The sequence below is a fragment of the Cyclopterus lumpus genome, chromosome 3 (genome assembly GCF_009769545.1).
Source record: "Cyclopterus lumpus isolate fCycLum1 chromosome 3, fCycLum1.pri, whole genome shotgun sequence".
Lineage (NCBI taxonomy): Eukaryota > Metazoa > Chordata > Actinopteri > Perciformes > Cyclopteridae > Cyclopterus > Cyclopterus lumpus.
The window spans coordinates 19,651,736-19,666,895 of record NC_046968.1 but is presented as its reverse complement, the minus strand read 5'-3'; the positions used below and the strand labels follow the sequence as shown (position 1 = coordinate 19,666,895).

The window sequence follows — 15,160 nt, the reverse complement described above, 5'->3', positions numbered from 1 at the left end:
CAAACTGAAATATGTTCCTGTATTTATGTGCCTAAATCAAGAATGGATAATTATATGGATAATTTATGTAAATCTAGTTTTTGTAAAGTATGTTAATACAAAAGACTCAATAAACGGAGCTTCTACAGCTTTTTAACAAGATATATATATATATATATATATATAGTGATGTAATTGTTCTTGAAACTAACCCACTTGTGTTGCTGCTTTGTCAATGTAAACAGCCTTTGCCTCTAGACTGCTGCTGCAGGCCTGCTTGTGTGAAGAGGACTTTGTAAAGAAACAACAAAGGGAGCCTTTGGGCTTATTAGCCCAATGGACTGATCCATACATATATGTATTTAGCTGCTGGCATGTTAAACCCCGCATTGCACTGTGACAACATATTGGGAGTCATACATCACTCTCTTTACTTTTCGGACGTCCCTCGATGTCATTGGGCAGCGCCCCTTACTTCCAACATCTCTGCCACGTCATACACAAGGGCTCGTGCGCGCGTGCGGAAACAGCTGCTGAAAACACCCACGCTGGTCCCCTCAAGGATGTAGCCCAACCTCTTGCACAACTTGTAGAGCTGCCTGCTTGTCACTGTTCGTTCCCCGAGTCTAGGACTTCAGCCGGACTATCTCTTCTGGCGTGTGTGGTTGTTTTTTTTATACTGGTAAGTTGTTAAGCTCGTTAACGATAGCTAGTTAGCTGCGGGGCCTGGCTGGTGACGGTCATGTTAAATGTGAAGTTACAGCACCGACGCTAACGTTAGCTGGAATGGTTCATTCGCTTGTGTGACGGTGGCCTCATTTAGTCATTAGACGGAACACCCGATAGTAGTAAGACGCTAATATTGCGGTTATATGTATCTGAGGCTTTACAGCGCGCTACTTAATTAACGTGGACTATAGCAACTACAGTACTTAGACACATCATTGTATGCTAACGTTAGCTAGCCACAACAAGACTGTCTGCCATTATTTAATGAACTTGGTCAACGCTAGCATTTTGGTGAATTATAAAACGGGTGAAGTCACTGTCATTTAACAAGACCATTGACAAACACGTGCTGTTATTTAGTGATTAGGGAATAAGAGCAGAAGTGTAAAAGACTTGTGTCGCTGCCATGGAAACGAGAGTTATGACGCGTGTATTTCTAGACGAAGACTACCCCCCACCAACTATTGTAAGAGGACGTGAAGGACCCATTTGAAGGATTGTTCAGCTTCTTAACGGCCAACTGGATTATCAACCACTGAATCACAGCAGTAAAGTCCTGGAGACTTCTGTTACCAAGTGAAACTATTTGTCAGGTCAAAGTTCTGTGTGACCAATCCAGGCTGACCCCACACCCATGTTGACTCATTGTGCCGATGCAGTATTTTAGATGGGCTATAAAATACCTGTGTCTTTAGTGTGTCATGGTATCTGTACTTTGCATACAGGCATGTCTGTGTGTGTGGATTTACCGGTTTGTGTGTGTGTGTTTGTTTTCTAAGCAGATTGTGAAATGCTGCTAAACGAGACTCCCCTGTTTGAGCCCTCGCTGCTTCAGGAGCTAGACTGGAGTAGCAACACTCTCTCCTTCTCCCCCCCCATTTCCCCGTCCAGTCCGGGGGAAGGCCTGGTGCTCAGGCCGCTTTGTACAGCAGACTTCAACAGGGGTGAGACAGAGACTGGAGGGACAGCATAGTCCAGAATGTGAAAGATGGTGTGAAAAGCATGTCTTTTGGTGTCCAATATAGATCTTGGTTTTTGTGTTTCAGGATTCTTCAAGGTTTTATCGCAACTCACTCAGACGGGCGATGTCACACCAGAGCAGTTCACGAGTAAGTTATGCCACTTTTTTATAAAAGATTAAAATTACTATAAAGTTATTTAGTTCATAACGTTAACAGCAACACCATTTAAGTTTTAAATCCCAAAGTGTCCCCAGTCATCTTTATATAAATCCCATTTGAGAAGAAAAATAACCCTCATCCTAGAAAATAAACTTTATATACAAAACTGTTTTATTAAAACATCAATGAAGATAAACAAAACAAAAACATTTTGTCTGTTGGCTTTCAGAGAAGTTTGAGCATATGAAGAAGACAGGAGACTACTACATAGTTGTGGTGGAGGACACAAACCTGGGACAGATTGTTGCCACGGCCACATTGATCACGGAACACAAATTCATCCACTCCTGTGCGCAGGTAAATAACATCCCGGCAAGCTATTCTCCGATTTTAATTTAAAATGATCCCCATTAGCTGATGCCAGTGGTACCAGCATGTTTCTCTGTTGTCTGAAACATCATATTTATCATAAATAAACTGTATTCATCACCACATTTGCAGTATGCTATATTCATCACACGTGCACCTATAATTGTGTTTAGGAAAGTGGTTGTCCAAATTTTATCAAACATTCATTCCAATATCCATAAGATTACATTGCCTTTTAATTAAGTAGTCTGAGAATGTCTATGAATTGGCCTCAAGGATTATTACCAGGCAACAAGAACAACCTGCTACACATGACTAATACTTGACCATTGATCATCTGCTTGAGTAATTCATTCTTCAACTGTATTTGAATAGGATTCATCAAGTCTAATGCCCTGAAGAAGTTACTTATTAATGTAGTGGTTATTAGAATTGTGTCAATTATTCACATAGTTCACTACCGTAAACCAAATTTTGTGTCTATTTCTTTAAAATCCATGCAAAATTCAATTTGCATAGTGAACATACATTTTTACAGATCTTGCAAATGATTGAAATTATATGACTGAAATAAAGATTGTCTATTTGTTTTGGTTTTGTTTGCAGAGAGGCCGGGTGGAGGAGGTGGTAGTTAGTGACACGTGCAGAGGGAAACAGCTGGGCAAACTGTGAGTAGACCTGTGTGAGCCTGACATTTTGTATTGGTCTGATACTTACATCCTTGTCTTTGTCCCACAAATCAAACGGTGCAAAAAGTATTCATGTGACTTATTTAGGAGTTATCTTGTGATTCTTGCTGATTTTTTTTTTTTTTTTTTTTTTCCTATCTCTCTTTATGTCCCTTAAGGTTGGTTTCAGCTCTCACTCTTCTCAGCAAAAAACTGAATTGCTACAAAATCACACTGGAATGCGCACCCAACAATGTGGCTTTCTACCAAAAGTTTGGATACACCTCCTCACACGAGACTTACATGCAGTGTCGATTCTCCAACTGAGGACGACAGCAGCTTTAAACTTCATTTTGGGCGCGTTGAACCACACACACCTTTTTATACACCCGCTGACATCAAAGCTTGCATGGACAAATTGTCTTAAGACTGGCTACCTCATCATTGTAGAGCTGTCATCATCCTCCCCCACCATCCGAAGAAAGAAACGTCAGTCTTATTGTGCTACATTACTTGTGAGAAAATGTCTGTGTACTAAATTACATTTGCTTCTAACCTGCAACTGTCAGAATTTAAGCAATTGTATTTACTATTTCTGAAGCAGCTAAATAACTAATTATTAAAGGCTTCTCGAGTTCACTAATCAGAGTATGCTATTGGTTTAATCATGTTTCAAACTTATTCTCACAGGTCTGTTTCATTGATAATCAAGGGCAAGTCACCAAAGAAAAGTATTGTTTCTTTAAATGTGAAGTTATTACTTTGGGTTTTACTGGGGTTTCATATTTCTATTTGGTACAAAGTGCTTTACATAATTTTTTTCTTTGACAGCAGTGTTGCTGATTAACTATAATGAAGGTTTGAATACTGCGACATGAATTACTACCAAGACTTGTTTACAATGTATAATATTTATAGCGAACAAGTGTATATTGTGAGGCAGAGCTGAACATTTAGGTACTTAAAGTTTTGTATTGGTCGGTATTTGAAATTAGTGAAACATTTTGCGAGGGGGAAATGGCTCAAAATAACTTTGTACATGAACTATTTAAGTTTTATAATTGTTATTCTGGAGAACAGGGGAATATATTTAATGTAATTTATTTCCAACTATGTAAGATACATAAAACATTCTACAATCTGTTTCTTTGCTTCCTTTTTTTTTTTTGTTAAATCAATTTCATGTGTATGACAAAGCTGATGCATACAACACAAAACTGAAGCTACATCACTAGGAGGGCTGCACTTTGGTGTAGTGGATAGCACTGTCAGCTCACAACAGGTTCGATTCCCGATACCGGGCGGTCCTGTGTGGAGTTTGCACGTTCTCCACGTGGCAGTGTGGGTTCCTTCTAAAGACAAGCAGCTCAGGGTGAGTGGAGCAGGTGTGAATGGTCTCTTTGTGCCCTGTGATGAACCCTGCCTTCCCCCTATTCAAAGGATGTTGGTATTCCCGACCAAATTTTACGTTAATTCTAATGCAACTTAATTTACACAGCGATGTCAATGATTCTAATCAGTGTTAATGCAAATTTGTTTCCACAAGAGGTTTATATATTTCCTCCTTTTGGGTAGACACATTCTGCTCCCAGATCTCTGAATATGAACCAACAATGCATGTTGGTGTCTTTTACTGAAATTCACAGCAAGGTCTCCTGAAAGGTTTACTGAAATAATAAAAAGTACAACTTGAAATGCAAAGTGGAGGAGTACAGCATTGTTGTGATATAAAAAACCCCAGCTGAACAGGACTTAGTCAGACTTGTTTTTATTAAGCAGTGAGTTGTTATTTTCCCCCATTCCTTACCATCCCACATTAAGCCTGATATTAGTCCATAATCCTATTACTCCCAAAATAAAGGCATTAGCTATTCCTCTTCTCATGTCCTCCACTGGGCGACGTCTTGGCTACTTTCCCTTTTGCCGACTGCCCCATTCTGGTCATCTACACAAATTCAAGTATCGAAAGTGCATTATTGCAATACTGTCCCGCTGCAAATGCAAAATGCTTTAAATACTATAAAACTGCAAAAAATCTCCCATCAGTGCAATCAGCTCAAGAAAAAAAAAAAAAGGAGTTATCAAATTGGCCCGATCCCCTTCAGTACTCCAGGTCTCGGACACGAGTCGTCCCCCTCCCACCCCAGTCCCTTCCCCTTAGAAAAAGTTCAAATATTTACATTTTTAATCCCATTAAAAATGTGGAAAAAAAATTGAGTGCACTGCGCCACACAGCTAACATATCATTAAAGCTCATCCGTTCTGTGCTGCTGTGACCTGCATTGCTCCAAAGTCCTCATCTTCCTCCAGGCTGCGTTTACGGCTTCCTGTGACAGAAATTTGGATGTGAAAAAGAATAACGAAACGTACTGCAGACATCCACACACCTGGTTAAACAACTGTAAACCTCCCCTGGAATACAGAACTTCTCAAACCTTGGAACACTTCATAGTCTGATCGGAGAAATCACCACCATTCAGCGAGAAATCAAATAGCCTAAAACATGAAATTTGAGGGCTCCAAGTATTTGAATGTCATTGTCTGTTTATGTCTTGTAAATAGAACAATACATCACAAAATACACGAAAAGATGACTATGATAAATTCAACAATGAATCAGCTCTTTTGTGGATTAGAAGAAAAACCTGATCAGCACTAAGTGCTGCTGTGTAACACCATCACTCCACGCTGGTCGATAAATAATGTCAGCCATCTGATGAGTCACACTTAACAATGTGCCAATTATACAACTAATGCTACTCCATGCCTAAATAACACAATGCCCGTCATCACTATATTAATGCATATCTGGAACAAGTCTGGCTGACAAACAATAAGAAATTGAGCAGAGAGGTGTGGCTAAGCATTATGCACAAACCTGGCATTCCAGCTTGTAAGGAAAATGACCTGCCCAACTGCATCGGCGACATCATTTTAATGGTCAGTTTGGCTAGGTAGATCGCTTCATATTCCTAGGAAACAAACATTGCTGTACTCTTATTGTTGTAATAATGAGTATGTATTGGTATGCGTGTTCATCACTGAACATGCTTCAGAAGCTGGCAGTCTTATATTTTGCCTCTGATCTTTTATGAAAGAATAATCTGGCACATGAACATGATGCAGCATTTACGCTTTAAATTGAGATATTTAAAATCACATCTAATATGAATAACATGCCTTCACTTGTGCACAAACATGCTGGTCGTGATTTACAAAAAAAGAAGAGACAACTAATTCTAGTATTGCTTGCGAGCCAGATGTACAACATAATGTATACGCCAGGAGCAGATGACTCAGAACAAGAGCACATCCTGCAAGAAGCCTGACACCCAACCTGTTACAGGGGAGGAGCTGGAAACAAGTTAGTAGTGCATTTATTTATAGTAATAAGGAGTGCTTTGTAATCGTTCACTTGTTGATTGGACTGTCAAGTTGATTAATCAGAATTTGAAGCATTTTGTCTGAAAGTAAAGACGTACCTGTAGCTGATGCACAAAGCCCACATTGGGGTTGATGCAGAACCTCCTCTCCTGGACGTGGCTGAATGCATCCCTGGAGAGCAGATGGAGCAGAAGGTTACAACCACAGCTGCTGAAACGCTGACATATTCTACTGCAGACGATAACAGTAAAACATTATCAATAACATCCGGTTGGAGGCAAATGTGAAAATGGTTGTGCTTCTACATCTTACATTTTTTAAAATTACACCAGTTATATTGCTTCAGGTTCTGAAATTATATATATATATATATATATATATATATATATATATATATATATATATTACTCACCTGCCACTGCGGCAGGTCACTGAACATTTCTACATGTCATTTATTTTTGTCTTCTTGCCGAACACTGCCGAACAGAATTGTTGGTGGAAATATATCATTTAAGATTAATCCCGGACTATTTTCAATTTAGGAATTACTCAAAATATTTCTTCAAAGGTTTTACCTGCCACAGCAAATATGTTCCCTGCATTTGGCAGATGTTACTTTCATTCCCTCTGCGGCCTTCAGTATATTTCTTTATTATACCTGCACACTATTAGACAGCTTATTTTATCTAGTTATTTTTCTTAATGCCCGAAAGAAAACACAAACAAAACTTGAGATGTTTGTGAGGCGTACATGGTTGTCACATACTGACGTACAAAACAGTGGAATGTGCATCTAAATGCTTTGAAGTAAGTTAGATTTGTATTCTAATAATATAAAAGGCCATCATTTAATGTGAGAAAACAAACAAAACACTAACCTGTATTTCATCCCAAATGTTTCCATAAGGTAGGCGATCACTAAGGCAGCACTGAAAGAATAAATAAAGACAGTTTTTGTTGAGGATCCATGGATATTTAAAAAAGGAGTTTTATGAAATGGAAATGTTGTGCAAAATAAGATATAATGAATGTGAAATTAGATAAATTATATAATGAAATGATATAACAAAAAACAAACCTCACCTTCTTGATATCCCTGCATTACCATGAACCAGGACCTTTCCTATAGGAACAAGACAAAAGATTGTAGATAAACAACATTTTTTCCCAACTTGACATTTGACAAACTGCGTGCATCCTTACCTCCTGTTGCTAAGCAGCCATCAATAAATTCTTTAGTCTGTTAGGAGGACAATGAAAGACAGGCAAAACGTAAGTGCCATACCTTTCAGTGAATGAACAACTTGCAAAGAAAAAAGTAAAAAGCCCATATTGATACTCACTGAAGGGAAAAATCTTATTATATTTTCTACTGGATTGTCAGCAATATCTAACACAAGATATCTGCAAAGAAACAACATTAGTTTATTGGTGAACACAAGAATGCAGTTCACGTCAAGTAGAGGAATCATGCAATTTCTCACTTACCTAAATGTATGAGCAAAATTAGGTTTGATAAAATTGGCTTCAATGTCTTGGCGGACACATACAACGTGCGTTACGCCCTGTCTCTCAAGGATTGGCAGCTGGACAAAGAGATGCAAAAGGAGCCAGACAAAATATTAGCAGAGAATGTGTTTGTTTCTCTGCGCTTGTCTCCAAGTATCTGAGGTTAAGTTCTGTAAAACGTACCTTGCTTTTCATTGCAGCAGAGTAGGGACCTAAAAACAGTCCCGGTAAAATCTCCTGAAAATAAAGATGGCGCGAGACATCACTAACACAAGCTGCGAGCATTTCTCAACCCTATGATGTGTTTATTCACTCCATATAACACAAAGTTTCCTGACACACATGATGTCTTACTACGACTATATGTGAATGTCTTATAACATTACATTCAACATCCAATGTCCACAAACAAAGTGGACCTGGATCAAAGTTCTCAGACAGATTATCCATTAATCTGACATGTAGTCTGTGTAATGTGAGCCTCTAAATACTGGTTCTCTAACCTGAGAAAAAGGTTTACTCTCATAATCATTGTTGGTTGATATGGTTGAAATCGACAATAACTTAATATGTTAGGAAGAATATGTTAAAGCAAAATATCACAAAAATAATTGAACTCATATGTATAATAAATCACATTTGTGTTTAATGCATCCAACTGTCAATCACAAAACTCTTCATTGTGTCAAATACCATTTCCAGTAACTTATTTTGTGATTCTTTACTTTGGACGGCAGAATTTTGAACTACAAGATCCTATCATCAGCATAAATCAAAAATCCATCTCCCGCCTCCAACTAGTCCAGAATGCAGCAGCTCGGCTTCTGACTGGTTCTAACAGACGGCATCACATTACTCCAGTCCTGGCCTCTCTCCACTGGCTCCCTGTTCGTTTTAGAATTGATTTTAAGATTTTGCTGCTCACTTTTAAAGCAAGCCTGTGTCTGGCCCCAAGCTACATCATTGAAATGTTAGCCCCATATTAGTCAGCTCGCAGCCTTAGATCCTCCGGTGTTACCTTCTGGCCGTTCCAAAGTCAAGGCTTAAATCAAAGGGTGACCAGAGGGTGCTTTTGCCATCAGAGTCCCTCGACTTTGGAACGACCTACCTGAAGGGATAAGGCTAGCAGAATCAGTAGCTTCTTTTAAATCACTTCTTAAAAAACATTTTTATAGAACTGCTTTTAATTGATGTCGTCCTTTTATGCAGTTCTTTGTTTCCCCAATTTTAATTTGTCTCTCCTGCTTTATTTTAAATTTTTTTCTATTCCATTATTGTGTTCATTGCCTATATGGCATGGTCTCCTTTGCCGCATGTATTTCTGAAATGTTTTTTGCCTTGCTTCCATGTAGAGCACTTTGTAAACCCTGTTTTTTTAAAAAGGTGTTATATAAATAAAGTCATTATTATCATTATCATCACAGCAATAGCTTGGCACCAGAAGTTGATACGTAAATATGGCCACACCCTCAAATAGACAACTCGTGTTTTGACACAATGTCATTTGCCTGGAATTGACTGGCATTACTGTTGGTAGAGATGGTGACACTATAGACAATTATAGATAACTGCTATAACATGTTGGGGAGATGAACGCCTGGGAGAGCAGCGCTTTGGTGCAAAGGGAGCCTCTGCTCATCTCACATACCTGCATTTCCCGTCTCATTGGATAAGCCCAGTCCTGTAAAAAAAAAAAAGGGGGGGGGGGAAGTTACTAGCGAGGTTAGAAAGGTTAGAAACGGGGGGAAGTTGCGTTGATGACGTGACAGTTGCCGACAAAGTGGGGCGCGAGGACCAGTTCACTTTGTGTACAACGTGACATGCGTGGCTAACGCATGAGCGTTGCACAGGGATCGGCATCGTTAGCCAAGCTGAAGAAATGTCGACGACCCGAGCATATTTCACTGATACACTTTAATGTGTCGCACCCCCCTCTCAATAAACGAGCCAGAATATAACTTACTTCCCAGCGTATATGTAAGCTGCTAAACTAGCTGAGTGGAGGCTAGCTGCGGTTAGCCTGACACTCAGTCCACACAGGCTCACTCACCAGAAGGTCCTCCTTGGTCGTGGGCAGAGACGGGAACTGAAGTTTGTTCTCGTCGTCCATGCTGCTGTCTGTTCGGGCACCGCGGGCCCGGCTGCACGCGCGGTATCGATGCTTCTCGCGGCGGTGTTAGCTGGACAATCGGTGCAATTTGTTTTGAGGCTCCACATGCATGTCCGCCATGCTGTCTCCTGACAGATGTGTCACGTGACCGCGCGGCAGACGGCAAACGGACTCGCAGGAAGGAGGAGAAAGCAACATGTGTGCGATCTTTGTTAATCAATGTGTTTATAAAATAAAAAAGGGCTTCATTTAGTTGAAAACTACTGCCGCTCATTATATTTTTTATGCAGTTTTACTTTGGTAAACCCTTTATTTGAACGCATTATAGTTATATCATATTTGGTATAGAACCAACAAAAACTCATGTCATTTTATAAACTCCACATTTGAAGATATTTATAAAAACGGCAACAGTTTGGTTGTGCTTTATTAGTTCCTATTGCACACTGAGGAACCTTCTTGGTGTGCGTGTAAGCGTGGTGACGACCTACGCAGTGCTCTCATTCTCCAGGGTGCCGAGTTTGATCATAACGCTGAGCTGAAGGACACGTGTCAACATTTCACACATCCCAGAAGAAAAGACGTTCATAACAGAGAAACGACTATTTCCTGAGAGCAGGAGCCTTCAATATAAACGGGATCAACATACCCAGGATTTATTTCGGTTAATCTGGCTCAACTAACCCTAAACATAAAAAAGGATGGGCGGTGTTTGAGGCATCCGACCAATCACAAGCATGGACATGTCTGCTGTCAGCAGAGCGGCATGTTTTACAAAAGAAGAGACAACTATAATATTAGACGAATGCGAAGCTTCATCTCGGCCGATCTAGATACTAATACTAATACGTGTGTATTGCTTTAAATTAGTACATACATGTATTCTTATGGTGTATGACAATCTTTTAGCCTTATTCTTTCGTCATCCATTGGTTTGTGAACTTAAAAAGGAAGTTGCATTGTGCGCAGTTTAATCAATCAATCAATCAAACTTTTATTTCAGAGTCAAGGTCCAGATTAGGGTTGTCGCGATACAAAAATTATAACTTTGATACATACCTGCCATAAATATCACAAGACCCGATACTTACGATACAATACCAGAATTCGATACGATACCACAAATACAATACGATACTGGTATATTTATCTATAATAGTAATACATAAAACATCTGTATGGTTCCCTTTTTACCAGCTTGTTCCTTCCCAGCGTTTTCAACACTCAGTGGCAGGCCGTCAGGGCCTTCAAAACCTAAACAGAATCACAAAGTTATAGCTATTTTATTAATTTTTTTTTTTTTAAACATTTTTATAATTAAAAGTTATATCTATTTTATAATGTAATTGTATTTCACAAATACACTACATGTATTATTATCTATTTTTCCCTATTAGCTTATTTTCTCATTGCACAGACAGGAGTCTCATGTGTTCCTCTGCTTCAGGCCTCTGGTATTCCTCATGCATAGGTAGCTGCTTAACAGCATCGTTATCCAATCACATCGCATGTTAATGGTCACGCGGGCCGTGTAACCAATCACAACGTCCAGGCATCTAGAAGGCTCTCTAATATTTTAAACAGGCTTTTTCTTCCAGGTATTTTAAACAGGCTCGTCTTCCCTATGGAAGAAGCCCGTTTAAAATAGTCGAGAGAGCCTTCTAGATGCCTGGACGTTGTGATTGGTTACACGGCCCGTGTGACCATTAGCATGCGCTTTGATTGGTCAATCGGCTACCGTGACTCAACGTCTAACAGGAAACTATAGCACGGTTTATGTTATTGAAACTGTTGTTTCGAGAAGTAATTGAATTCATAGTATTTTAGTTCTTTCATCTATGGCTGAATGAGGAGTAGTAGAACCGGACCTGGTGGCAGATTTACTTGCAAAGCCATTCTCAAGGAGGACGTTTGAGGAAAAGCAGGAAATCGTAGCATATGGCCGCCCTACCCCACAGCTAACAGCCTTGACCCAGCAAGAAAACACATTTATGCTTCAGTTCGCCAACTACGAACGATATTCCTGGATTACAGCATCGGAGAAGAGTTGCCAACTGTATTGCTGGGAATGCCTTTTATTTGCGACTGAGCGTCTTAGTGTTTACTGCCACTGTGGAGCGGACATTCTCAGCCTTAAAACGCATCAAAACTTAACTACTCCAGAAACGCAACTGGAGGCTCGGCTGTCCTCACTGGCGTCCATGGCCATTGAGAGGGACCTGCTGGTGGAGCTCCGCCACATGGACACACTCTACAACCGCGTCATCGAACTCTTTCTTCGCAAAGAGAGGAGAATGAACTTTGTTTTTAAGTGAGCATCTGGTGAGTTCACTGCTTTTTTTTAACATCTGCAGTAGCGTTAATGTGTCTAATGGTGTTGTTTTTATTATGTAGTTAATTAATATTGTTACTTCTGATGTTAATAATATTTGAATGCCTCATTATTTTCAGTGTACAGCGTTTTAGTCCCCCCTGTTTTGTTGATTTTTACGTATGCATTACATTACATTTGAACCTAATCCTACATGTTTTTCGGTGGAGAACATGTAAACTCCAGTAGAGAGGGGTAGACGGCACGTGGACAAGCGGCTGTGTCAGTATGTTGGCGGGAATCGTACATACTGGAGGCACAGGTCTACACCCCTCTTAAAATAAAATGTAAGGTGGCGATCTGCAGAAGAGAAAATATATATATTAGTTTATTATATTGTATTAATACATTGAATTTGAACCTAGGCGGCACGGTGGACAAGCGTCAGTATGTTGGCGGGAATCGCAGCTGTGCAGAATAAAGTCTGCAGAATAAAGTCTGCAGAATAAGGCGTGTTGGAAACCGTTCTAGCAGTCTAAGAGAACAGCAAATTACCAAAAGCACTCAGCAGGATGCACCAGATTGCAATGTGGCCTTGGTGTGCACAGAGCAGCAACTAACTGAAGCCCTGTCTACAAATAATATTTTAGACATCAGGATGTAAATAGTTTTCTAAACAATAAGTTAAAAGTGGGTAAGTATAGAAGTAAAAGAGCCTATCTTTACAGTTAAAAGGTTAGGCATATGTATGCAATATGATAGTGCAGATAATGTCAATCAGATGTAGTACACTGAGTGACTCACTCCAGGCTAAATAGCAGTTCTTATTATTTCAGATTTGAAAATGCACCATGCAGGCCCGTGGACAGTCTCTTTATTGTCCATCTTGCATTGCATGTCTGTTACAATGCTGCAATGCTGTTGCTGTTACATCACATGTCATGATGCTGTTGTTTCAATCTCCTGCTGTTGTTCCACAGTCTGTGGCCTCATCCTCAGCACCTCCTGCTGGTGTCCCCCAGTTCGTGGCCTCGGACTCCGCAAGGCCTTTTCTGCGACCCGCTCTGTGTCAATGGTGGTTTTGTATGAATTATTTTGTATGTGTTGCATCTTCAAATTAGCTCCGATTCTCCTTTCAGTTCGCTAAATCATGCTTTGGTGGGTCACAGTCTGCCTCACTAAATTGACTATAGGACCCCCAGCCATTCTCCTCCTCCTTCTCCATCCTCTGTGAGGACACCTAGCCCTGTTCCTCCTCCTTCTCCATCCTTTGAAACTACAGCACTGCAGAAGATGCTGTGAGTATTGTACAGCTTATTATACTTCTTTAATTTATTGGTCTGGCTTTATTCTAAGAATGATTATTCTATATTTTGGGTAGCCTTTAATTATGTTTACACTTAATAACTTTCTTATTTGTTGTTGTCGTCTTTCAAACAGAGTGAGCCTGGAGGAGTTCAGCCAGCCGCTGTTGGGGCTGCAGCTTCATTCTGGTTGCCGGGTGAAGTGAGAAAGACCCTCCTCCCTGTCCCCCTTCAAACACACTCTCCGGCAAACTGCGGCCAGATTAGAAGCTGTGGTACGAGCCCCCTGTGCTAGCCCTCATCTTCCATCTGATACCAGACCGCTTTTTCTCCCTATTTAGAGCTATAGTCCCATGAAGTCATGAATGAAAATACATCATATTGGGATAACTGTTTTTGATGACGTATAAATAATACAATATATAAATAATGATAAATCCCCATCTTTCTCCTGATATACACACAGCCATATATATGTTTGTCTTATTGAGTTCACTCTTACTTATTTTGTGTATAAATAGAAATGCTTACACTTTAAGGAGACTATTCATTGACTGGAACATTGTATTTATACTTTATATCATTTTGTCAATTCAGTATCATTAAATGTGTAAAGCATGCAAGCTTTTAAGATAATTCAGCAGTTCTCTCCTTCCATAAATCTCTTATTTTTCTGCTCTCACCCCTGTCAAGCATCCCTCCCTGCTTAATAATCAGATAAGAAACATCCCAGATCTAAAACAGAGTGCCTGAATAATTACTAGATTCTTATTTGTGTCATCCGTTTGTTGTTTGTGTGACAGTGATTTCTGTTTACCGTCTGGCCCGTGGGAGGGGACGGCACATTCTTCACAGATCAGAGGGAGATGTAATCTCACAGCAGAACTGCTCCAGTCGGCCAAGGTTTGAATGTGTGTGTTTTTCTATAAGTGTGTATGTTTATGTGTCTGAGTAACATCTCATAGCTTTGCAGCACTACTGTTCAGCATTTCTTATCAGTGGCTGTCGGGGGCAGATATATCTCCTGCTGCTGCTGCTCCTCAATCACACGCTCCCTGAAAATTAAGCTTTGAAGAATGTCAATTACATGCACTTCAATGTGTAACACTTAATATCGATGCACATCTATCTTCCCTCAACTTTATTTCCTCCTTCAAAAATTGTTATCCTGCTGCTAAAAAACAGCTCTTTGATATTCGGTTGTTTCAGGTCGAATTAGAAATTAGCAGCAATGCCAGATTCCTTGGCAGAAGTGTTGTGACGGGGATCACAGAGCAGGAGAGAGTAAACAAAAATGTTGTTTCTGTGTGTTTCATAATATTTTACATTATATGTCATTTAGCTGACGCTTTTATCCAAAGCGACTTACAATAAGTGCATTAAACCATGAGTCCAAACTCAGAACAACAAGAATCAAGCAAGTACAATTTCTTCAATAACGTTAAACTACAGAGTACTATCCGTACGTGCTACTACGGCTCAACCTTCCCTATTCAAGGTATAGTCGAAAAAGATATGTTTTTAGTTTGCGACGGAAGATGTAGAGACTTTCTGCTGTCCTGATGTCAATGGGGAGCTCGTTCCACCAATAAGGAGCCAGCACAGCAAACAGTCGTGATTTTGTTGAGTGTTTAGCTCGCAGTGATGGAGCTACAAGCCGATTGGCAGAAGCCGAG

At 39.9% G+C, this 15,160-nt stretch overlaps 2 protein-coding genes and 1 long non-coding RNA gene across 8 annotated transcripts; 2 read left to right on the top strand and 1 right to left on the bottom strand.

Moving 5' to 3' along the window:
* The first annotated feature begins 203 nt into the window (after positions 1-203).
* On the top strand, positions 204-4,009 carry gnpnat1 (glucosamine-phosphate N-acetyltransferase 1). Of its 5 annotated transcripts, XM_034559295.1 has the most exons (7): positions 204-661; positions 1,149-1,301; positions 1,491-1,652; positions 1,755-1,817; positions 2,059-2,186; positions 2,805-2,866; positions 3,046-4,009. In XM_034559295.1, the coding sequence occupies exons 3-7, from the start codon at positions 1,499-1,501 to the stop codon at positions 3,191-3,193; spliced, it is 555 nt and encodes a 184-aa protein (XP_034415186.1). In that variant the 5' UTR covers positions 204-661; positions 1,149-1,301; positions 1,491-1,498; the 3' UTR covers positions 3,194-4,009. The 5 variants fall into 5 exon arrangements, with proteins under 5 accessions (XP_034415186.1, XP_034415179.1, XP_034415158.1 ...); XM_034559288.1 differs by lacking the exon at positions 1,149-1,301 and having other exon boundaries at positions 1,488-1,652; XM_034559267.1 differs by having other exon boundaries at positions 1,149-1,652.
* A 609-nt stretch (positions 4,010-4,618) lies between these two features.
* On the bottom strand, positions 4,619-10,003 carry styx (serine/threonine/tyrosine interacting protein). Its single transcript, XM_034529571.1, has 11 exons — positions 9,810-10,003; positions 9,408-9,440; positions 7,943-7,996; positions 7,739-7,836; positions 7,594-7,654; positions 7,454-7,490; positions 7,334-7,373; positions 7,129-7,179; positions 6,349-6,421; positions 5,745-5,838; positions 4,619-5,193 (listed from the first exon to the last, which is right to left on the bottom strand). Exons 1-11 carry the CDS (start codon positions 9,867-9,869, stop codon positions 5,120-5,122), a joined length of 675 nt encoding a protein of 224 aa, XP_034385462.1. The 5' UTR covers positions 9,870-10,003; the 3' UTR covers positions 4,619-5,119.
* A 1,439-nt stretch (positions 10,004-11,442) lies between these two features.
* On the top strand, positions 11,443-14,801 carry LOC117725960. 2 transcript variants are annotated; one of them, XR_004608954.1, is made up of 4 exons: positions 11,443-12,191; positions 13,161-13,478; positions 13,621-13,759; positions 14,288-14,801. It is a non-coding gene; the product is annotated as an uncharacterized LOC117725960 (long non-coding RNA). The 2 variants fall into 2 exon arrangements; XR_004608953.1 differs by lacking the exon at positions 14,288-14,801 and having other exon boundaries at positions 13,621-14,022.
* The last annotated feature ends 359 nt before the right edge of the window (positions 14,802-15,160 follow it).